This window comes from Mauremys reevesii, linkage group 1 (genome assembly GCF_016161935.1).
Source record: "Mauremys reevesii isolate NIE-2019 linkage group 1, ASM1616193v1, whole genome shotgun sequence".
In the NCBI taxonomy this organism is placed as follows: domain Eukaryota; kingdom Metazoa; phylum Chordata; order Testudines; family Geoemydidae; genus Mauremys; species Mauremys reevesii.
Genome location: NC_052623.1, coordinates 277,697,145 through 277,720,758, shown reverse-complemented (window position 1 = coordinate 277,720,758; position 23,614 = coordinate 277,697,145). Strand labels below are relative to the sequence as shown.

Genomic DNA, 23,614 nt, shown 5'->3' with positions numbered 1-23,614 from the left:
ATTCCTGTGTCTAGGCCTGATGATCAGTAGAAAAATCCACTCTGATTCCCACACAGGGAATAGATTTCATTGGGGCCATCCTGGACTCCAGTCTCGCCAGAGCCTGCTTACCTCAGCCTCGGTTTCAGGCGATGGTAACAATTGTACAAGGTCTACGGACCTTCCCGACAACTTTGGCTCGCACTTGCCTAGGTTTCCTGAGTCACATGGCTGTCTGCACGTTTGTAACCAAACATGCCAGGCTTCGCCTCCGTCCACTTCAATCGTGGCTCACCTTGGTGTACCACCCGGGCAGAGATAGCATACTCATGGTCGTCTCGTTCCCCCCGAGCATCCTAGGCTCCCTCGACCGGGAGTCGACGCCCTCCCTGGTGTATCCAGGGATGCTGTTCCATTCACCCCTCGGGGTCCCTCATGACAGACACCCCATCTCTCGGCTGGGTGCTCACCTGGGTCAGTTTCGCTCTCACGGCCTCCGGTCGGCTCAAGAGCTGGCCTTACACATCAATGTCCGAGAGCTGAGAGCAGTCTGCCTTGTATACCAGGTGTTTCAGCTGGCGGATCGCCTCAGCAGATCCTTCCTGTCTCACAAGTGGTTGTTTCCTCCGGACGTTATCCGTTCCGTTTTCCGGAAGTGGGACTTTCCCCGCACAGCCCTCTTCGCTCTCGCGAGAACGAAAAGAGAGAGAAGTTCTCCTCATTCCAAGGCCTCTCCCCAGGCTCGATCTTGGAGGTTTTTTCTGATGCCGTGGATGAGCCATCTGCTGTACGCTTTTCCACTGTTCCCGCTGGTTCACAGGGTCCTGCTAAAACTCCGCAGGGACAGAGCGCACCTGATCATGATCGCTCCAGCGTAACCCAGGCAGCACTGGTATACCACGTTGCTACACCTGTTGGTAGCCAACCCTATTCCCCTGCTTCTTTGCCCAGACCCCATGACGCGGGATCACGGCAAGCTTTCCGTCGGCCAGACGAGTCTCCGAGCTTCAGGCTCTCACAATGGACCCACAGTATACTGTGTTCCTCAAGGACAAGGGCAGTTGTTACCACGTCCGACCTTCCTCCCTAAGGTGGTGTCGGCCTCTCATATCAACCGGGATATCTTCCTTCCGGTCTTCTTTCCGAAGCCACACTCATCGCAAGGAGAGCAACAATTGCCCTCCCTAGACGTCCGTAGGGCGTCCGCAATCTATATCGAGCGGACAAAGCCCTTTCGTAACGCCCCCAAACCTTCGTCGTACCGGCATACCGGACGAAGGGCATACCTGTCTCTTCCTAGAAGATTTCATCTTCAATGACGTTGTGCATCCGCACCTCATGTGTTTTGGCCCATGTTCCATAGAGCCACCTTACTGCACATTCCACCAGGGCTCAGGCTTCTCTGCTGCCTTCCTGGCTCACATACCCTTTCAGGGGATGTGTCGTGCAACTACCTGGTCCTCGGTCCACACCTTTGCCTCATTGGTCCAAGAGTCCAGAGCTGATGCAGCCTTTGGCTCAGCAGTTTTGCATTCTGCAACATCTAACCCCGACCCCACCGCCTACATAAGGCTTGGGAATCACCTAACTGGAATGCATATGAGCAATCACTCGAAGAAGAAAAGACGGTTACTCACCGTTGTAACTGTTGTTCTTCGAGATGTGTTGCTCATATCCATGCCAGACCCGCCCTCCTTCCCCACTGTCGGAGTAGCCGGCAAGAAGGAACTGAGGGGCGGATGGGTCGGCAGGGGTATATATCTTGCGCCATAGCGGCGCCACTCCAGGGGGCGCCCAGCCGACCCACCGAGTGTTGCTAGGGTAAAAATCTTCCGACGAACGTGCACTCGGCGCGCACACACCTAACTGGAATGGATATGAGCAACACATCTCGAAGAACAACAGTTACAACGGTGAGTAACCGTCTTTTCTCCTTCCATGCCAATGTAGGCTCGCCCTGTCACTGGATCCTGGTCTGCCTATGTGCTTAAAAAAACCCAAAAAACTGCCAATCCTGTGCCCACAGATCCACACCACTGCCTCAGTGGCCGGTCTTCCAACATCTGGAATGAAATCACAACACGTTAATATCGACTCACCACCCAAAGTTGCACACACGTATTGTATGTGTCTGAATGCCAACACCCAACTGCCAGAATTGCCTGTGCCTCCATACCCAGCTGTACCACTGCTGGGAAGAACCAAGCTTACAGCTTTTCTGGAAGATAACAGATGCTCCCCAGCCTTCTTGATCAGTTGTTGACCATCAAAAGTTTAATATTCCTGCTTGTACCTGACAGTGTACATCACACAATTCCAAGCCCCTCCTTCCCTCTCCCCCCGCAGTGCCCTACAGAACCCAGGGATTAGCTCGCTGATCCCCAAAGCACCAAAATTGCTATTAAGAATGCTGCTTTGAGCAAGGCCGCTTAGATTCCTCAGAACGTTAACTGTGATGTACCTCAGCATGCTCTGTGTAAAGAGGAGGATTTAGGCACAGAGCTGCCCCTTTTAAACCCTTCATTCCCACGGGAAGAATCAGTGACCATGCTCACCCTTTTTGCAGCAGTTTTCCTCTTCCCTCCCCCGCCAATAAAAGCACAATTCTCTTCATTCGGCCAGCCAGCCAGATACCCACCCACCCACCCTGCTTAAAGGTGCGATGCGGTCATTCTCTTTCACAATCCTTAAATAGAATACATATTTCAGGCTTATTTGAAGATTTCTTTCTTCATCTCTCAATCCTTTTCTGTCGTTATGAATTCTAATGAGGTATGCAAGTTAAATTCAAATTAAATAGCTCATTTAATAAAATACTGTACAACATTACAGAAGACTACATTTTGATCAACAATTCGATGTGCAGTACTCAATAGCCAAAGTGCTACTAAAGTGTGGTGCTTGGTTATGCAGGTGTATCTGCAAAATTTAAATGAATAAACACAAAATCTAAATCCGAAATGTTTAAGATAAAGGAACATTTACAAATCTTTGGTTAGGAAAAAGGATATTCAGAATAAAAGACATAATACAAAGCAAAAGACAAGTCTCCTGTTGACTGCATTTATAACAAATGCTAGATGCCAGCTAACAGCTAGCCTAATGAATACAGTTAGATCATCTAGCACAGTGTGCTCTATGCTAGAGCACATTATTAACAAATATGGTAACAAAAACCACTCTGAGGGAAATTCTTGTAAGTGGATCTACACTGTGAAGCATCCCACTGATGACAATCTAAGAGGGAAATTGGGAAAAGAACTGAATGCGCCTTTTTCACTAGAAACCTGGAAACCATCTGCCTCAACACAAAGGGCAATTCAGGCTCTCCCTCTCTTGAAGATTTTCTCAAATTAAAATTTTAAGCAGACACTATTGGACCCCAAAATGCTTATTTAAAGCTGATCATGTCAAACACACCAAAGGGAAGCGGAGACAAGAGAGAGCCAGTTTTTCCTATGCCACTTTCTAAAACTACATAGTATATTACTGAAGCAGTATATTTAAAGCACTTTCAGAAGTGCTGGGTATTAACGCTCCACGTTCACTCAGGTTGTGTGTACTGATTGTATTAGAAGAGATAGTGCTCATAATCAACATCAAGAAATTGTTGCATCCTCTTTTCTAATGTCTAAAAGGATCTTTTCCAGATGATGAAAATAGATGCTGCTGCCTCCTCGGCTGGCTTAAAGCAAGAAACTAACTTGAACTAACAGGAACAACTAGAAAAGATATAATATCTGATCTGAATGAAAGACATACATGCCATAGTAATTATGGCATCTAGGTCTTATGCCAGTTCTTTCCCCACATTCGTATCTCTGTTTTATTTAATTTTTATCCTTTTTATCTCTAGGAAAGGGGTTGCCTTGTAGATCCTTTCTGGGTTTAGGTACATAATATATTCATGTAGACTACTGTCAAATGTGCGTACCTCAATAAGACAGAAAGTAGTCTATAGGTATTGGCAAGATATGTCTGAAAAATTGCACTCAGTCTTGCTATATAGCTATCTGCTTGTATTTGTGTATGGAAAATACAGGCAAAGTTTTAAAAAAAGAAAAGCAAAAATCTTCATTAATGCAATATGTAAAAAAAAAGAAGCCTGAAATATAACTTTGAATTATTGACCTGGGTATCTTAAATCAGCTAAGCATAAAATAAATAGATTTGAAAACTATTTACCTGAATCATGCTATTATAACTGCAAATTGCATAGCATAATCATTAACATAGCTGTATATAGGAGAGGAAGGATGGTCCAGTGGTAGAGCACTGGCCTGGGAGTTTGGAGACCCATGTTCAGTTCTTTGCTCTGCTACAGACTTCCTGTGTGACCTTGGTCAAGTCACTTACTCTCTTTGTGCCTCAGGTCATCATTTATAAAGTGGGAATAATAGCACTGCTCTGCCTCACAAAAGTATTATGAAGATAAGTACATTGAAGATTGTGAGGTGCTCAGAGGTATTGCAATGGTGGCTACATGAGTACCTAAAATAGGTATTGTTGCTCATTTGGCTTGAGATGTTAGTACCTGTTCCATTAGGAGGAAAAATTGATGATACAAGCCAGGTATAGGCTTTGATGTATAATCCTGCTTTTCTGAACACAGTGAAAACAACAGCAGGGAGTTTCTTTTATCAAAAATCCCTCACAGTGCATCTCCCAGAAGCTTTGTCTTTCTGCTTCCCTTCAGGGTTCTTCTCGCAGCTGCTTCTCCAGCTTTCTGTGGACTTTCTGCTCTAACATACACACACACAAACAGACTACAAAGACAAACTCTTAGCCCCTGTTTCTTCAATCCACAAACTCCTCAGCCCATACTCTCAACCCTGATCAGGTCTTGCTTGAGGTCTGGTGTTGCTCAACTGGGGTTGCTTTTGTCTAAAATGTTATTGAGGTGAAGTGGGGGGACCCCATCCAGTGCGGGGTGAGTTCATCCCGTCCTTTGGGTTGCCCTCTGTCTCTGGACAGTGAGTCCTAGGGGTCAAAGTCAATAGAGTTGCCCTGATCCACAGGGCTGTAAGGCCTCGTGGCCAAAGTCTATATAATCACCCTTATCCACAGGGTAATAGGGCCTCATGCTGATTCAGTGAAGTAGCCCTTCTTCGCAGGGCAGTGAGGCCTAAGAGCTGGAGTCCATAGAGTTTCCCTGGTTCACAGGACAGTGAGGCCTATGGGCCAGTGTCACTAGAACTACTCTGGGCTGACAGGGCAGTGAGGCCTTGCGGCCAGAGTTAATAGAGATACCTTGGGTTCGCAGGACAGGGAGGCCTAGCAACTAAAGTCAATAAAGATATCCTGGGTTTGCCTCCAGGTGGGGCTGTGGGGCCTCCTGGCCAATTGGGGTGTGTGGGCCACCATCCTCATAAGAACATAAGAACATAAGAAAGGCCGTACCGGATCAGACCAAAGGTCCATCTAGCCCAGTATCTGTCTACCGACAGTGGCCAATGCCAGGTGCCCCAGAGAGAGTGAACCTAACAGGCAATGATCAAGTGATCTCTCTCCTGCCATCCATCTCCATCCTCTGACGAACAGAGGCTAGGGACACCATTCTTACCCATCCTGGCTAATAGCCATTTATGGACTTAGCCACCATGAATTTATCCAGTCCCCTTTTAAACATTATTATAGTCCTAGCCTTCACAACCTCCTCAGGTAAGGAGTTCCACAAGTTGACTGTGCGCTGCGTGAAGAAGAACTTCCTTTTATTTGTTTTAAACCTGCTGCCTATTAATTTCATTTGGTGACCCCTAGTTCTTGTATTATGGGAATAAGTAAATAACTTTTCCTTATCCACTTTCTCAACATCACTCATGATTTTATATATATATCCTCCATCTGTCAGTGGCAAGTGTGTCCACCGCTGCGTCAGCAGGGATCCATCCGCAACATGCTGACCATCATTGAGACAATGGCTAGTTCCTACCATGATATTTGTGGTGGTGGTGGTCTGTGCATTTTCAGGGTCTCTGGGTTCCTTGGCCAATGCAGCTCCCTGTAGCTCAGATCTCCCTGGGGTGTCCACAGGTAGCTGGACATCTGCTTGGGTCTCGGCACCTCTGGCTTCCACGGTCTGGGGCTGCAGTTGTTCCTGGGCAGGAGCCAGCAAGGAGCATCCTTCCTCTCCAGCAGTCAGCCCAGACTGAGCTGCACTGCTCCTTCTTATACTGGTGCTACACTTGGAGTTTACCCAGTAGGGATGTTACCTCCACCCACAGTGAGGTGTTAACCCTTCCCCGTCCAGTGCGGGGTGAGTTCACCCTGTCATAGTGATATATAAAAGAGTTACAGTTGTTTGCCTTTATGAACTACCATGGGGTAACTCTCATATTCAAGAAATGTGACCAGTGTTGATCATTGAAAGACATTGCCTTCAAAATATTTAGCCTGTTTCATCTGTTTGTAGACAACTTCCCTTGCTTTTCCTGAAAAGGTTAGAAGAACAAGAATTCTAAAAGTAGTGATAGTAGTGAGAAATCTTTATAGCATACAGCAGATGTGGGCAAATTACGGCCCACGGGCCACATCCAGCCTGCGGGAACCGTCCTGCCTGGCCCCTGAGATCCCGGCTGGGGAGCCTAGTCCCCAGCCACTTCCCCGCTGTCCCCCTTCCCCTGCAGCCATGCCGCCGTGCAGGCCGCACTCTGGCCCGCCACTCCCGCTGGGCAGCTTGGGGAGCGCAGCTGGCTCTGGCCAGGTGTTGTGGCTGCGAGCTCCTGCTGCTGGTAAGGGGGTGGGGAGCGGGGTGGTTGGGTAAGGGAGCGGGGAGTCCTGGGGGACAGTCAGGGAGGAGGGGGCGATTGGATGGGGTGGAAGTTTGGGGGGGGCGGTCAGGGAATGGGGAACAGGGAGGGTTGGGAGTAGGAGTCCTGGGGGGCCTGTCAGGGAGCGAGGATGTGGATATAGGTTGGGAGGGCAGTCAGGGGACAGGGAGCGGCGAGAGGGGGGTTGGATAAGGGGATGAGATCCTGGGTGGCAGTTAGGGGTGGGGGGTCCTGGGAGGTGGTGGTCAGGGGACAAGGACCAGAGGGTGGTTGGATAGGGGGTGGGAGTCCCGGAGGGGCTGTCAAGGGGCGGGGGTGTGGATAGGGGTCGAGGCAGTCAGGAGACAGGGAGCAGGGGGATTGGATAGGAAGCAGGGGTCCTGGGGGTCAGGGGACAAGGAGTGGGGGGATGGATGGGTCGGGGATTCTGAGGGGGGCAGTCAGGGGGCAGGAAGTGGGAGGGGCGGATAGGGAACGGGGGCCAGGCTGTTTGGGGAGGAACAGCCTTCCCTACTTGGCCCTGCATACAGTTGCGCAACCCCAATGTGGTCCTTGGGCCAAAAAGTTTGCCCACCCCTGGCATACAGTATGGGCTAAAGGAGGGTGTTTTCTGGTCTTCAACTGCAGTTCAAGAAAAAATCATACCATTCTTGTGTTATTAGTTGTCCTATGGATTTTATTTAACTTGATCATCAATTTAGGTACTGGACCAGAGATTACAGGACAAGAAGATCCTTTTTTTCTCTACCCTATAATTTCATGTTGGACAACAAAGAATGCCTACAGGGAAGGTAAGAAAACTGGATTTTGCTTTTGTTATCAATGTTTCTTTTCTTTAAAATCCAATACTGATAAAATAATAGGTATAATTAAGAAGTTATTTTTATTCTTCATTGTTTGTAATAAGCACTTTAGAACTTGAAAACATTTTTTCCATTTTTATCCTTTTATGATTCGAAAGCAATATAGTTATTAATGTTTCTTATGGAGATGCATTTATATGTGCATGTAATATTTGTAACAAATTATGACTTTACTGAAAATGTGATGTTTTTTCACATTGGCTGATTTACTTGAAAATGGGCCTATTTTGAAAAAAGAAGTGCAATGTTTTGTTAATTTTTCTATAAAAAGCAACGCCATTTCTGCAATGGGAAACTCCTTTTTAACAAAGAGGAGTTTAAAATTTGAAGTTCAAGTTTGCTCATGTTTTCAAAGCAAAATATGAGGTATATGAAATCTGGTCTGTGCCTCCTCTTATTCTTAAAGCAATAGAATCCAAAATATCAATGGAGATAAAACTGTAAAATGAACATAATTCACCATAATCTTAACACTGACTAAACTGGGACGAAAGGTATTTTTAATTTCTTGGTGACAAAGATGAGAGGGGCATGGCCAGATAGCACAGAGTGTAAACTAGAAATAATTAAAACAAATCTAGAATTGGCAAAATAAGACTTATATCCTGCAGCAAGAACTGTGTTTTACCTTTACTAACATGGTTTTCATTGCAGGATTGGAACCTAAATGATAGTAAAATGTTTTATGGATTATATTCTGTATACCATTGAACTATCTGATTTTAATATTAGCATATTGCTTGCCTTTGTCTATGTGGAACATAATATTAATATGCCTTGAAAAATCATCTAATAAAAAGTAGTAATATAAAGCAGAATTCAGAAAACAATTGAATATTAATACAAGAAAGCACATGATAATTCCATATTATTTTATTTTTAACATAGTAATGAAATTCAGGAAGAAACCTCGTTTCCTTGAGTTCTTTGTTCAAGTTTTGCACAAAGCACTGAATGAAGAGAAATTTCAACGACTAGTGGAATGGACAGGCAGTGTGAAAGATTTCTTAAGAAGGTAACTTGAAATTACAGTAGTACCAGAACCCAAAAAATAATTTTGATTCCTGTCTTCAGAATTCCAGATACAGCAAAGGCTGTAAAGTATAAGGGCTCCATCCAAGGTAACACTGCTTCCATGGCTACTGGCCTGCTAAAGTTCCATGGACCTCGAAAGCTATACAGCCTCAGAGACTACACACTATTGGGAGGGGATATTTCTCCCTTCCTAAGTCTGTGTAAAGACCATTTCTGTCATGAATAGCTGCCCAAGCCTCTCTTTTACAGGCTCTACTCAGCAATATGGCCATTGGGTGTGTCGCAGTGACATCAGGAGGATAGAGTTTTCCCTGGATCACTAGTATTAGCGAGCGACCAGCCCTGCTGATAATTAGGCTGGCCGCTGGAGAGAGTGGCCTAAGACTTTTTAGTTAATGCAACTGGAAGAACAAAAATAATGTTTGACGTAATTAAGCTATCTATAAAGCTTTATATATACTGTAGAGTCTGCAAAGACTTGTAAAGAATAATAACATTTAAGAAACTAGGACAAGGCTCCTGTGAGATTCTGAACACCCACAATTCTCATTGAAGTCCATAGGAATTCCAGGTACCCTAGCTCTTCCCGCAGACAGGTCCTTAATTATTATATTACTAACATTTAATGTTGTTGCTTGTTTATTAGGAGGAATAACCACTTTCTTGGTATCAAGGGAACTTTGGCAAAGGAAGTAAGTGAGCTCAGTGTATCTGAAGATGCAAAGCGGCACACAACAGCAGTAGTGGAGTTCCAAAAAGTGAGTTGTATTTTTATTTAAAGCTGTATATCATTACCATATAGCAACAATATAAGCACAATAATACAAACAAAATTAAATATCAGGAATGGAAACAGGCATAATTCCTAGTCTTTGGGATGGAAATTCCAAACCTCAATATGCCCCGGTCTAAAAGTCCAGGAAAAGAGATGGGCATTGCAGTATTCCCTAAAGGCCAACGGATATAAGCTATTTCAGACAAGGAAGGGTAATGTATTACAAAATTCACAGAGAATACCTTCTCAGCAGCTCCCTTTGAAACTTATGGGACTTTAGCATGAGTGCCTCCACTGATTACAACTGTGTTACCATTGCACTCGAAGAGAGGTGATGTCTCAAATAGATAGGTCTCAAGACATTTAGGGCTTTATGGATCAGTAACATCACTTTAGCCTCCACTTTCTTAGCTTTAGTTGTTGCAAGTCATCTGTAACCCGTGGTGACATGTAATGATAGAGCTGGAGAAAAAGATTACTAAGGGCCACTTTATTGATAGTTGAGAACAAAAGAAAATTATACAGTTCTATCAAACTATTGATAGAATAGTCTATTGGTGGAACAGTGTTCTCCCTCAGAGCCTTCTGGACATGCTTGGGTTCTATTAGATTGTGAAGGGAGATAACTGAAACAGGTTACTGGCACTGCTGAAAGAGATGTGCTCCTGCACAAAAATCAAGAGGTAATAATCAATCCATGAGATGTGTAAGATTGCCAGGGAATTACTTTAAAAAAAAAAGAAATATATTAAAGCAAAATTAAAGCCTTTATCCTGCATTTTTTCAAGCAATTTGTGAAATATTTCTGTAGGGAGATTTTAAAGAAGTGCCCATGTACTAATAAGTATAAAAAATTAAAACAAAAGTCTGTAATACCATTATCTTCTTGGAATTTGTAAAGGATAACAAAATTTCTCATTTGATAGCTTTCATACAACTCCTAAAATTCCTGCTTCTGTTGCATAATTAGTATCTCCTGGCATCTTTATTAGTGATTTATGTGATTGATTCTTTAGAAATGTCTTATCCCAGTACAGTCTAATTGAATCCAGCTAATAATAGTTCTCAGTGTAGTTCTGTTTTCATTCACTACAATTTATAATATATGGAAATAAGTCCAATGATTTTGCAGTATCAGAATTTCTTTTAAAATGACAGGAAAAGAACTGTGATGATTCAGAGTTGAAAAATATTGATAAGTGAAATAGAATTATTCTGGATCCTGACCAGTACCCCAATTTGAAACATCTGAAGTATTCTCTCTTTTTGCAAAAAGAGTTTTCTGGGATAACCTTCTGGAATGCATAATATTTCCTTCAATGCCATATTTTGACAAATAATTCTGAAATTCCATATTTTCTCTTATTTTTCCATTTACATTTATACAGAAGTGAACTACAACATATTTTGAATGCAAATAGTGATGTAGATGCAATTAATGTGCCTAAAGAGCTAGATATGAAATATTTAAATAGTTTGTGACGTAGCAAATATTTTTTAAGTCCGTAGAGACATCAACTTTGAAGAAACCAAGAAAAGAAGTAATGTCCCCCTTTAGAGGAAGAGAGAGTCTTAGACAATATTTCCTGAGACACCCAAGTCTGGGGAAATCTCCAGAAGCACAAAGGTAAATTTACAGGGTTAGAATTCACTATTTATACTCACTATAAAAGCAGAATTAACTTTATTGGAAATTTACTTTATAACGATGTCTATTTTATTTCTGAATTTATGCTAAAGGGAATGACCTCCAGGAGGGATTGATCATAACAGCAGGATCACAGATCACCCTCTTCTGTGCAACACTTTGGCATGGTATAACATGTGCTTCAAACCATGGTCACAAAATCTATCTCATAAGTAATCTAATTCAGGATCCTTTCAACCGTGTCATAGTTTTCAGACACCATCTAGTAAAAGCTCTCTAAGGCCCTGTCTTGATGGGCCAGAGGGTTCTATTTATCAATTGAGTTAGATCACTTGAGTTGGCTTACCACAATCGAAAAGCCCCTTCATGGAGGGAAAATACTGGGCATTAAAGGACTCATTAATCTAGAGGACAAAGGAATAACAAGAACCAAAGGCTGGAAGCTGAAGCCAGGAGAATTCAAATTAGAAATAAAGTACAAATTTTTAACAGTGAGGGTGATTAACCACTGGAACAATCTACCAAGGGAAGTGGTGGATTCTCCATCTCTTGATGTCTTCAGATAAAAAATGCATGCCTTTCTCGGAGGAATGTTTTAGTCACATATGTTATTAGGCACCATATAGAGCTAACAGTGTGAAATGTAATGGCCAGCAATATACAGGAGCTCAGACTAGATGATCTAATGGCTCTTTCTGGCCCTAAAACATATGAATTCATGAATCAGTAAGACGAATGTAAACCTTAGTACCTCTGACCAGGAGGTATCATTAGAGGACCACATAGACTTCATGGCATCCTGGATGTCCTTCCTCCCTGTCCCAATAAGATACTGATATCAATGGTTCCTCTGTTTTGCTTTGGATGGTAGATGCTTCCAGTTCATATCAATAAGCTCCCAGAATATTTATCAAACTAGTGGTAATATCATCTTCAAACTAAGAAATGGGACATTCAAATACATTACTATTTGAACAGCCTACTGTAAAAAGCTCACCTGGAAAGGGAAACAACCTTCCATATTCTTCTAGTAATGAGATTTTTATATAAAAATACCTAAATAAATAAACAAACATGATCAGTTGGAGGAAGAGCTCTTTTAATCAATCCTAGTAGATCATTTATGTGGAAATTTAGAAGAAGATTTCCTACTCTGGGACCAATTTCAGAAGATTAGATTCTTGGTTCTTCTAGTGTTTCAGGCCCAACAAGTGTTGGGCTCTGAAGACCTTCACCTTTGGGTAATGGTGGTTGCCTGTGCAGATGCAATGTATTGAGTCAGTTGTGTATTTCAGATGCAAAATCAGTCAAGGAAATATGGGTTGAGAAAAATTTCATTCCAGCATACATATTCTGTAGTTTTAAAAAAATGTCTGCAAATATCAGTGCATGAATACTAAATAAAAAATTAGTTTCCTTTTTATTACTTCCCCAGCCCATTGATGAGAATTCCTGCAGTGAGTTTCAGCCTTGTATTTTGAAACTGCTATAGAAACTTATCCAGTTGTGATTTTTTTTGGTGTGGTAGATTCAACAAGTGGCAATAGAAGGCTAAATATTGTTTTATCAGATATAAAGGCTATAGAGTACCTTCTAGTGTCACATTTCATATAGTACTTGCTGCAATGTCCTGTTTAAATGACAGAGTACAACACAGAGCCTAATTCTTCAGTCATTATTCAGAGAACACTCCCTTGGAAATCAGTAATAAAAGAGAGAGTATCAGGATTTGACCTGCATGTTGTAGAATCTCTCTAAAATTAAATATATTTGAAAAAGAAAAATACACCCTGTCCTGGTTCAGTAAAATCACAGCTGTAGATGTCCTTTTTATAGAAATGTATAATGTGCTTATGAGCTAGTAGAAGTCTGTTGATGTATAATGGGATTATTCTGTTGTGTGCTCTTTAGCATTCTTCCTCCATCATAGCTTTGGAAAGCACAACATCTGTTCTGCTAATGTACAAAATCATTAACATGTTTTTGTTTAGGAAACAGCGAGATGATATAGAAAAAGTAGCTTTTCACACTCTGGTGGTACTGCTGAATCCAATTGTTAGTAATTACTTACAACGAAAAAGGTTCCATCAGGTGTGTCTTGAGGAGATGCCCTGGAGGTCTCAGATGAACATTTATCTGGCAATTAGTCACTTCAATTTGTTTAAAAAGAGGCTGGAAGAGCAATATAATATTGGAGTTTGCAGTTTACAACATTTGAACAGGTATGATGTACTGTAATACTTAAAACATTGAATTTATTAGTAATGCTAATGCTTACATTTTTAATTAAAATCCCATTGGTCAATTTGGTTATATGACTAGCTCCCCTCATGAAGTTGCATGAAAAAAATTATAACTCCTATGCACAAGGGTAAAGCAAATCTTACATCATACAACAGTTACCCTGTACTGTTTTGGGTGATGATTATAGTATTTTTGTTTTGTTAAGCCAGGAAAGCACTATTCCTGAGTCTATTGAATGTTTTGGAATTGTGCTATAGAGTATTCTTTTTGTCTTATTTTTTTCAGAATTTAAAACTTCTGATCATTATTTACGACTTATAAAAGTAATCAAAGAATAATCAAAATTCAGTGATGGTGGAATGAATATTATGAATGTGTTCTGAAGTCTTTTTTAATACAATATCTAGTTTTTGAATTATTTTTTTATTTCTTTCCCCCCTCCAGTTATGATGTTCTGGACCCTGAAATATTCTCATTAAATAATTCTGGCATCATAGTTGTGAGAGGAGGAACAGATGACAACATAGGAACCCTGAGTCACTTGCTGATTAAAAGAACACAATCAGGAAGTAGCAGAAAAATAACTGGTAATGGTTATGAATGTGTGAACAGACTAAATCTATTTAACCTAGCTTTCTCCGTAACCTTATTTAACATTGTCAGAATTATGAACCACCTCTTACAGGCAAAACGCTGTATGGAGATGGTGAGGTTAGATTAGGACTGGGAATCAGGAGACCCCTTGATTCTACTCCCAGCTCCATCACTGGTTCATTTTGTGACCTTGGGCAAGTCATTTATACCTCCATTTGGGGAAGATTGGAAAAGGTCCCCTGGCTTTCCTAGATCCCAAAGGTCTCCTCTGTGTTTTCCTTCCCCTCACATACTACAAAAGGAGACTCATCTTGATATTGGGTGTTTATAGCAGCTGTGGCCAGTATTATCTTTTTTATAGCTTTCCTTAGCGGCCATTGTTGCTATGGAGAGTTTTTAGTGGTGACCTTGACAGAAAAATGAGAGGGGAATACATAAGTACATAGCGATTGCCATACTGGCCAACACCAGATGTTTTGGGGAAGATGCAAGAAGCCCCACAGGGGCAGATGTAAGATAATATTCCCCTCAAGAAGGTCTCATCTTAAATACTCATAGTTAAAGATTGGCTTAAGCCCTGAAGCTGGAGGTCTTATCTGCCTTCTGATATTCTTTTTGCTACTTTGACTGTTACAACTTTGGATATCCTTGCTATACATTTACATGCCCTGTCCCTTTTGAATTGCTATATTTTTGGCTTTAGTGGCATCATGTTGACAGTGAGTTCCATAGTCTAATTATGTATTGTGTGAAGAAATGTTTCCTTTTATCATAGTCCTGAAATCCAAAATGTGGCTTACATTTATTTTCTTTATTATGGGCGGGCTGAGTCCCACACTCCTGCACAAACTCCCTCTTAAATTCCTTAATATATATTATTACTGTCACCCACTAGCTTTCTTTTCAATGCTGCTTGAGTGGCGCTGTCTTTGAACTAGTGATGATTGTAAATTAAGTGATTCAAAAGGTTTGGTTAGTTAAAGGTACATGTTAAAAGTTTCAGTATATAAAGGTTAGGAGGGTAAATATGTTTCAGATAAAGAGCCTCTCTTTTCCAGGCCTCTGATAAGCTTCCAGTTTACTCCCTAGAAGTTAAACTACTTCTTCCAAACAGTTCTAGCTTCCTTATCTTTGCAGATCCATTTCCAGGGTCTTTGGCTGAGGGCCAAGCACATGATCATTTCACTTGTCCCCTCAAGTAACATATACTGTCCATGTTAAGGAGAAGTAGTAACTAGATGCCAGCCCTCCCTGGGTTTCTCTGCAGCAGCTAACTTGAAACTAAGCAAGTCTTGTTATTTACAACTCAGAGCTCATTGTGAATTTATGAAACCCTAGAGCCATTTATATTTCTGTGTTCTAGAATTCTGGAAGTACATATTATTTTCTAGGGCTCAAGTACTAGAGAAGCTTCACTTCAACCTGAACGAAGCATTTGCAGTAAGACTTATCTGTAACTCAAAGGCTACTAGATTTTGTAATTCCCTGTGAAGGAGACCTACCACTAAAGAGCTAATTGCAGTGATGTTGTAGCCATGTAGGTCCCAGGATATTAGAATGACAAGGTGGGTGAGGTAATATCTTTTATTGGACCAACTTCTGCTGGTGAAAGAGGTAAGCTTTTGAGCTTTCACAGAGCTCTTCTTAAGGACTTGGAAAGGTACCTGAAAAAGAGCAGGTCTAAAAAGATCTCTGTGTAAGCTGGTCTCTTTCAGAAACAGAAGTTGGTCCCATAAAAGATATTTCATCACTCACCTTGTCTCATTATAGAGCTAAGTAATTTTCACCATCAACAAACATTGTCACAAAAAGAGAGTGTGATTCATTTCTCCCACCACTTTCCCTCCAAAGAGGGCTTTGCCACCAGCGGGATTTTGGGGAACTTGCTGAATGGCCACTTCCCCTAAAAATTGAATGGCTTCAGGGAGGAAGACTCCTTAATAGAAAAGAGGTTCTGGTTTGGTTTGGAGGATGGACAAAATATTAGGCACACTATTTTGGTTCAACCAATTTTCCCATCACTACTTTGACCTCCACTTCACTAAAAATATATTATGATATTATAACTATAACTTATTTATAAAAATAATTGTTTATAAAATAATTATAAATTATAATGTTAGCTTTGGCATTTCCTGACTTTTGAATATTTAAGTGCAGGTTTAAAATCTTAAGTCAAGTGGTGTGATTTTTTTTATGTTTTTTGAGAATGTTAACTTAGTTTTAACCAATTATCTTTTCATTTTAAGATCCTGATAAATCTTCGGAGCACAGCACTAAATTCAGTGAAGCAGATACTCCTCGATCTCAAATGACAAATGATACAGAGTTATCCATTACTCTTTCCGCCAGAGAGCATGAACGGGCTATGTCTAATGCCATCCTGTTAGAGCATTTCACAAAAACCTTTCTGCATTTAAGAAGAGCAGTGGTAACGTGCACTTTTGAATTAAGATATTTACTACTGCTTTATATTTAGTTTTTTTTAAATACTACACTACCTCAAAAAACTTTTAAATGGGAGAAAACTAGTGATTTTTCATCCTGAGGAAAATGTTCAAACACTGTATATCATATATATACACTTTTTTGTACTTGACATAACTACTTCATCTTTCACTTTTTTCATAATTTTTCCTTACCATATTTTCTAAATCCTTCCTTAAAGTATTGCAAGACTTATTTGTTTATAGTGTTTATTTGTTTATATCCTTTGTTAGAAAAGTTGAAGGCCATGGTGAATAAGTGATCAATCTTGATGTTTTAAAAACTATTTTATTTGTAGCTCTTTTGGGATCCCCTCTGTTCCTCCCAGCTCACCTAAATTCTCACTTTTTTTAAAAAAAGTGACGTAAAGTGACGTACTATATAGCTCTGAATATTATTAACATACAAAGCCTTTGCAAACAGTTAAAAAATGTTTTAAGAGCCTTCGTCATTTTAGAATGTGTAGACCTAGCACTGTAAGTATGGGTGCATTTCAAAATATAATACTGTTTCAAATTTCTTCTTTCTTTATTTGCCAAGTCTTAAATTCATGAGGATTTATTTTTTCTATGGCAACATTTGATAATGTAACAAACATCTAAAACATCTATAACAATACTTAATAAAACCTTTAATGTTCACCTGAAAAATATCTGTGTATGGTATTATCTATCTGTAAACACTGAAAAATAAAAATACACAGATTAAATCTTCCTCCTGAAAATGGGGTTATATTCTGAAAGTGGCATTGTGGGCTTTCTATATTTATTGTATCGCAGTGATTACCATATCAAATTTACTCAATTTATAATTTTATTTCCTTTGTCAGCCCTGCAATTTAAACCAGTGATCAGAAAGTTCAAGGCATGTTCTTTCTGAATCAGATATCACAAAAAATAAAGACTGAAACATATTTGCAAATGGAATTTAGTTAATAATTTTTTGCGTATGGCAAAATAGAGTCCCAGCGCACTCTCATGGTGCTGTGTAGACTCTCCAAAACTAAGTGTAAAAAAAAAAAACAGTAAAAATTATTTTTGTAGCTCTGTAAAAAGTTCTTACTTGGAGTGTATCAATACTTGTAAGAGAAACACAAAACTAACATCCTGGCAGATAAAGAATTTCTGTTTGTTCAAATCTAGCCCACTTTGGACTCAGTCCTACTACAGCTGAAGTCAATGTAAGTTTTGTAATAAACATCATTGGGAGGAGGATCAAATCCTTTGACAGTGATGAAATCATTACCTTCTAGTTTCTGTTTGCCTATATGAAATGAGATGCTTGTCTCAGGGCTTGTCTACACAGGGATACTCACAGAAGTTAAGAGAAATTAACTAAAGCTATGAAGACAATGTACATAAAAATAGTTCTAGATGGATAAAAGCTACAGCAAAATAAAGCCACTTTACCTCTGAATGAGAGCATCCATATATAAGTTTGTGTTTTGACTTATTCACATTGGACAGCTTTAATTGGTTTGTCTTCATATTCCTGAGAGTCCCCATGTAGACAAGCCCTCTGGGTGGACAAATGTAAACATGACAAACAAATATCAGGGTTGGAAGGGACCTCAGGAGGTCATCTAGTCCAACCGCCTGCTCAAAGCAGGACCAATCCCCAACTAAATCATCCCAGCCAGGGCTTTGTCAAGCCTGACCTTAAAAACCTCTAATGAAGGAGATTTGACCACCTCCCTAGATAACCCATTTCAGTGCTTCACCACCCTCCTAGTGAAAAAGTTTTTCCTAATATCCAACCTAAACCTCCCTCACTGCAACATGAGACCATTACTCCTTGTTCTGTCATCTGGTATCACTGAGACTAGTCTAGATCCATCCTCTTTGGAACCCCCTTTCAGGTAGTTGAAAGCAGCTATCAAATCCCCCCCTCATTCTTCCCTTCTGCAGACTAAATAATCCCAGTTCCCTCAGCCTCTCCTCATAAATTATGTGCTCCAGCCCCCTGATAATTTTTGTTGCCCTCCACTGGACTCTTTCTAATTTTTCCACATCCTTCTTGTAGTGTGGGGCCCAAAACTCTACATAGTACTCAGATGAGGCCTCACCAATGCTGAATAGAGGGGAATGATCGCGTCCTTCGATCTGCTGGCAGTGCTCCTACTTATACAGCCCAAAATGCTGTTAGCCTTCTTGGCAACAAGGGCACACTGTTGACTCATATCCAGCTTCTCTTCCACTGTAACCCATAGGTCCTTTTCTGCAAAACTGCTGCCTAGCCACTTGATCCCTAGTCTGTAGCAGTGCATGGAATCCTTCCGTCCTCAGTGCAGGACTCTGCACTTTTCCTTGTTGAACCTCATCAGATTTCTTTTGGCCCAATCCTCTAATCTGTCTAGGTCCCTCTGTCCTATCTCTACCCTCCAACATATCTACCACTCCTCCCAGTTTAGTGTCATCTGCAAACTTGCTGAGGGTGCAATCCACGGCACCCTCCAGATCATTAATGAAGATATTGAACAAAACTGGCCCCAGGACCGACCCTGGGGGCACTCCGCTTGATACCGGCTGCCAACTAGACATGGAGCCGTTGATTGCTAACCATTGAGCCTGACGATCTAGCCAGCTTTCTATCCACCTTATAGTCCATTCATCCAGCCCATACTTGCTGGCAAGAATACTGTGGGAGACTGTATCAAAAAGCTTTGCTAAAGTCAAGGAATAACACGTCCATTGCTTTCCCCTCATCCACAGAGCCAGTTATCTCTTCATAGAAGGCAATTAGGTTAGTCAGGCATGACTTGCCCTTGGTGAATCCATCTGTTCCTGATCACTTTCCTCTCTTCTAAATGCTTCAAAACTGATTCCTTGAGAACTTGCTCCATGATTTTTTGAGGGGCTGAGATGAGGCTGACTGGCCTGTAGTTCCCCGGATCCTCCTTCTTCCCTTTTTTAAAGATGGGCACTACATTAGCCTTTTTCCAGAAATCCAGGACTTCGCCTGATTGCCATGAGTTTTCAAAGATAATGGCAAATGGCTCTGCACTCACATCCACCAACGCCTTTAGCACCCTCAGATGCAGTGCATCTGGCTCCATGGCCTTGTGCTCGTCCAGCTTTTCTAAATAGTCCTGAACCACTTCTTTCTCCACAGAGGACTGGTCACCTCCTCCCCATACTGTGTTGCCCAGTGCAGAAGTCGTGAAGACAGAGGCGAAAAAAGCATTGAGTACATTAGCTTTTTCCACATCCTCCGTTACTAGGTTGCCTCCCCCATTCAGTAAGGGGTCCACACTTCCCCTGACCGTCTTCTTGTTGCTAACATACCTGTAGAAACCCTTCTTGTTACTCTTAACATCCCTTGCTAGCTGCAACTCCAAGTATGATTTGGCCTTCCTGATTTCACTCCTGCATGCCTGAGCAATATTTTTATACTCCTCTCTGGTCATTTGTCCAATTTTCCACCTCTTGTAAGTTTCTTTTTTGTGTTTAAAAGATCAGCAAGGATTTCACTGTTAAGCCAAGCTGGTCACCTGCCATATTTACTATTCTTTCTACACATCGGGATGATTTGTTCCTGCAACCTCAATAAGGATTCTTTAAAATACAGCTGGCTCTCCTGGCTGTATTTGCTGATTTCAGTGAGGTTGCAAGGGCAGAATTTATTTCACTGTATCTGACATTGCTAATTTGTTATAATTGTGTACTTTTGAATTTTATAATAGGAAGCATTTTTTTCATCACTCCTGCCAAGGGAGAACTCAGCTGGAGTATTGTGTCCAGTTCTAGGTGCCACGTTTCAGGAAGAATGTGGACAAATTGGAGAAAGTCCAGAAAACAGCAACAAAAATAATTAAAGGTCTATAAAACATGACCTATGAGGAAAGATTGAAAAAATTGGATTTGTTTAGTTTGGAGAAGAAGTCTGAAGTGGGATATAACAGTTTTCAAGTACTTAAAAGGTTGTTACAAGAAGGAAGATGAAAAATTGATGAGAAAAGTCTCATTAACCTCTGAGACTAGGACAACAAGCAATGGACTTGCACTGCAGAAAGAGAGGTTTAGTTGGACATTAGGAAAAACTTCTTAACTGTCAGGGTAGTTAAGCACTGGAACAAATTGCCTAGGGAGGTTGTGGAATCTCCATCACTGGAGGTTTTTAAAAACAACATCCATCAAGAATGGTCTAGTTATTACGTAGTCCTGCCTTGAATGCAGGGAACTGTACTAAATAACCTCTCTGTGTTAAATAACCCTTCCAGTCCTACACTTCTATGATTATCATTTTATTAATGTATTAAGTAAGTTCTTACTGAGGGTGAGTAATTTAAGGAAATCTTCATAATTTTAAAGGATTATTTCTATCTAAGTTTTGAGATAGACGAATGAATCTTTGTTCAAAACTATACTTTGAAAATATAACAACATTTTGAAAAAATTATATATAGGTTCTCGCTCACCGTGGTGGCCACTGGACATTGCTTCAAAATACCTGCCGAGAGCTTTGGAACTATAGTCAAGAAGTGCTGTCAATTGCCAAGCATTCACATTCGCTTCAAGGATTATTTCCTATTACCAGAAATTTTCTTATCAGCACCATCTGGTTGCCATTCTATTTGGCATCAGATACAATCCTTGATATGATAATTGAACTACAAACTAGTAATTCCCTTAAGGTAAACATGTATTTTTATTCATATGTCTATTTTAGTTAGTTCTTTGAATTGTATGGAAAAATGGAGAAAGGAATCAGGGGAAATTATTTTCTTGCACTGATCATTGATTTTGGTAACTTCAAACTACTGCCCATAATACAGCCTGTACAGAAGAACAGTATTTCTTAAGTTGTAGAATTATAACTTGCCTTCTAAAAACTTGCTTTACAAGAGACAATAAAAACTGAAGCCATCTATTCTCATTACTGTCTGCCTCAATTTTACATTTACCTTTTCCTTTTATCTTTCAGTTTCTGTGTTGCCAATGAGAGCTGGGCAGGAAATGGTTTTCCTCTCCCATGAGAATTTTCAAGATTTTGAAAAATTTCCCATCTCAAATCAGGATGCAAAGTCAAAATCTTAAAAATTTTGCAAACCAAATATCTGAAATTTGTTTTGGATTGAGTCAATCTAAAAGTTCTGTTTAGAAATTTTTGAAATACTTTCTTTTGATTCCAACCTTTTAAATTTAGTTTTACTATAAATTAACTTAAATATTGAAATAAAAATTGGAATGAAATTTGAAAATGAAAATTTAAAATGAAAACCAAAAAATGTAACTTTTTGACAATTTTGAAACGTTTTCATCAAAAATGTTCAAAATGGGAAACTGATTGTGAACAGTTTTGGTTTCAACAAATTCGCATTTTCTGACAAAAAAAATGTTTTTCAAAAACTTCCCAACTAGCTTTAGTGCCTGTTACAAAGTATGTGGAGTGCCTTCCAAACCATTGATTAAAACAAAATGGAGCCCAATGACCAAGGGGGGAGAGGGGAAGTCTATATGGCGAACAAAAGGAAATGGGCAAAAAGAAAAGCAATCTAGAAAGAATTACATTAAAACCGTGTAATTGTTCATTGCAATACAGTTAATTGCATCAACTTTTGAAACTGTTCATTATAATGTATTATCTTCTACTCATAGATTTTTGATCCCGAAGGAGATTTCTGTGTTCCAAGTTGTGTAGGAGGAATTGCGGATGAGGACGGGGGTTCTAATCTTACTTTTTGCTGCCCTCTTGATGATATCAATGTGGTTGACTTGAGATGGATATGTGGTCTGGTACTTAGAACTATAGAGCTCTTATACCAAATGAAGAAATGGGAAGCACTGGTACATATAGCCATGCATTTTAACACAATTACACAGTAAGTAACATTTAAGGGCGTATGGAAAGGAAAAAGCTAGATTATTCATTTAAAACATAAGTAATTTTGATTTGTAATATTACTCGGCCTTTTCCAGTGAAAGATATGCAGAACAAGTGACTCCACTGCTGGTATATGCACAAAGACAACTTCTGGAGAGAATACAGCAATTCGGAGGCCCAGATAGTCCTCAGCCTCATTTCATAAAATACCAGGGTGATAATGCAAACAAGGTGAACTATTTATTTAATTATTTAGGTACTGAATCTCACTGTGAACTAAATCCTGAAGAATGTTTTAATTTATTGTGTTTTTAACAGATTAATAAGATTTCTCATAATGTTGTCAAACAGGAATCTTTAAGATTAAATTCATGAACAATACAGATCAAAGTTTATGCAACTATACCATATTATGCATATGTGACAGGGTACTCTGCCTCTTAATGGCAGTACTGCTTAATGATTGGTCCACCCTGCCATCTAGATTGACCCTTTAAGACTCTGAAAGGTCTGATTATAGATACCAGGGCCTGGAAAATATTGGGAGAGAGGGAGCCATCCCGGGAGTCAGATGTGTACAGGAGGAAATCCCATTGCTGTTTCTTTAAGGGGCTGAGGCCAGGAGCCTTACAGAGAGGTGCAGAGCAAGGCTTCCCTCTCTTCCAACCAAATGGGTATGAGCTGGCAGAAGGGGACCAGCATAAATGCAGCCTCCTCCCCCATAGCAGGTCAGATAATAGGAGACATCAGCCAGGAAAGACTGGCCTGCTGAGATCCCTGAAGCTTGAGGGCTAATAAAGGAAAAGAGGCCAGCTGAAGAAGAATCTAGCAAAGGCTCTACACCTGGTTAACCTACAACTCCTCTCCAAAGAGGAGGGATCCTGCTTAAGAAAGAATGGAGAATCTAATTAATAAACCCCAGCTCCAGGGGGGAGAGCTAGGAGACTCCTTTTAAGGACGGTCTGAAAAGGAGTAATTCAGAGAAGAACTGGGAAGGGTTCCTTAAACGGACGTTTCTCAGAGCAGGGTAGAAGAAAGAAACCAGAGACCACTAGTTGGACTGAGCCAGACAGGATGAATGCCCTGTATATAGCTGAGTAAGGTCTTACTTATGTTGATGACTATTGTTAATCAATGAGACTCCTGGAAAGGGGAGTGTTCTTTGATAAAGATGTTTGTCTGGACTTGTTTATAACTTGGGGGAAGGAAAACAGATGCAGGGCCTATGTGGTGTGCCAGGCCTCACTGAAACAGGGTACACTGGGTACCTCCATGCCATCACATGGTCAGAATCTAAATTTGAGGCCTAAAATGCTTGACAGTATCCCTTTTAACTGAGAATATATATCTGGGTGCCATATACACTTCTTGATTAATTAAACTGTGCCCCTTGAGG

The 23,614-nt window shown here is 40.6% G+C and overlaps 1 protein-coding gene across 13 annotated transcripts in view; it reads left to right on the top strand.

The window, feature by feature from the left end:
• The window catches only part of CFAP54 (cilia and flagella associated protein 54), a 223,036-nt gene that overhangs the window by 90,789 nt on the left and 108,633 nt on the right, over positions 1 to 23,614 (top strand). For all 13 annotated transcript variants that reach the window (XR_005592555.1, XR_005592556.1, XM_039519521.1 and 10 more), the window contains 10 exons: positions 7,451 to 7,540; positions 8,501 to 8,627; positions 9,294 to 9,405; positions 10,925 to 11,049; positions 13,062 to 13,292; positions 13,759 to 13,901; positions 16,158 to 16,339; positions 20,801 to 21,028; positions 21,993 to 22,216; positions 22,314 to 22,449. Coding sequence is in view for 11 of the 13 variants with exons in the window: in XM_039519521.1 (XP_039375455.1) it covers positions 7,451 to 7,540; positions 8,501 to 8,627; positions 9,294 to 9,405; positions 10,925 to 11,049; positions 13,062 to 13,292; positions 13,759 to 13,901; positions 16,158 to 16,339; positions 20,801 to 21,028; positions 21,993 to 22,216; positions 22,314 to 22,449 (1,598 nt within the window). In the remaining 2 variants the exon portion in view is untranslated. The remainder of the gene's footprint in view (positions 1 to 7,450; positions 7,541 to 8,500; positions 8,628 to 9,293; positions 9,406 to 10,924; positions 11,050 to 13,061; positions 13,293 to 13,758; positions 13,902 to 16,157; positions 16,340 to 20,800; positions 21,029 to 21,992; positions 22,217 to 22,313; positions 22,450 to 23,614) is intronic.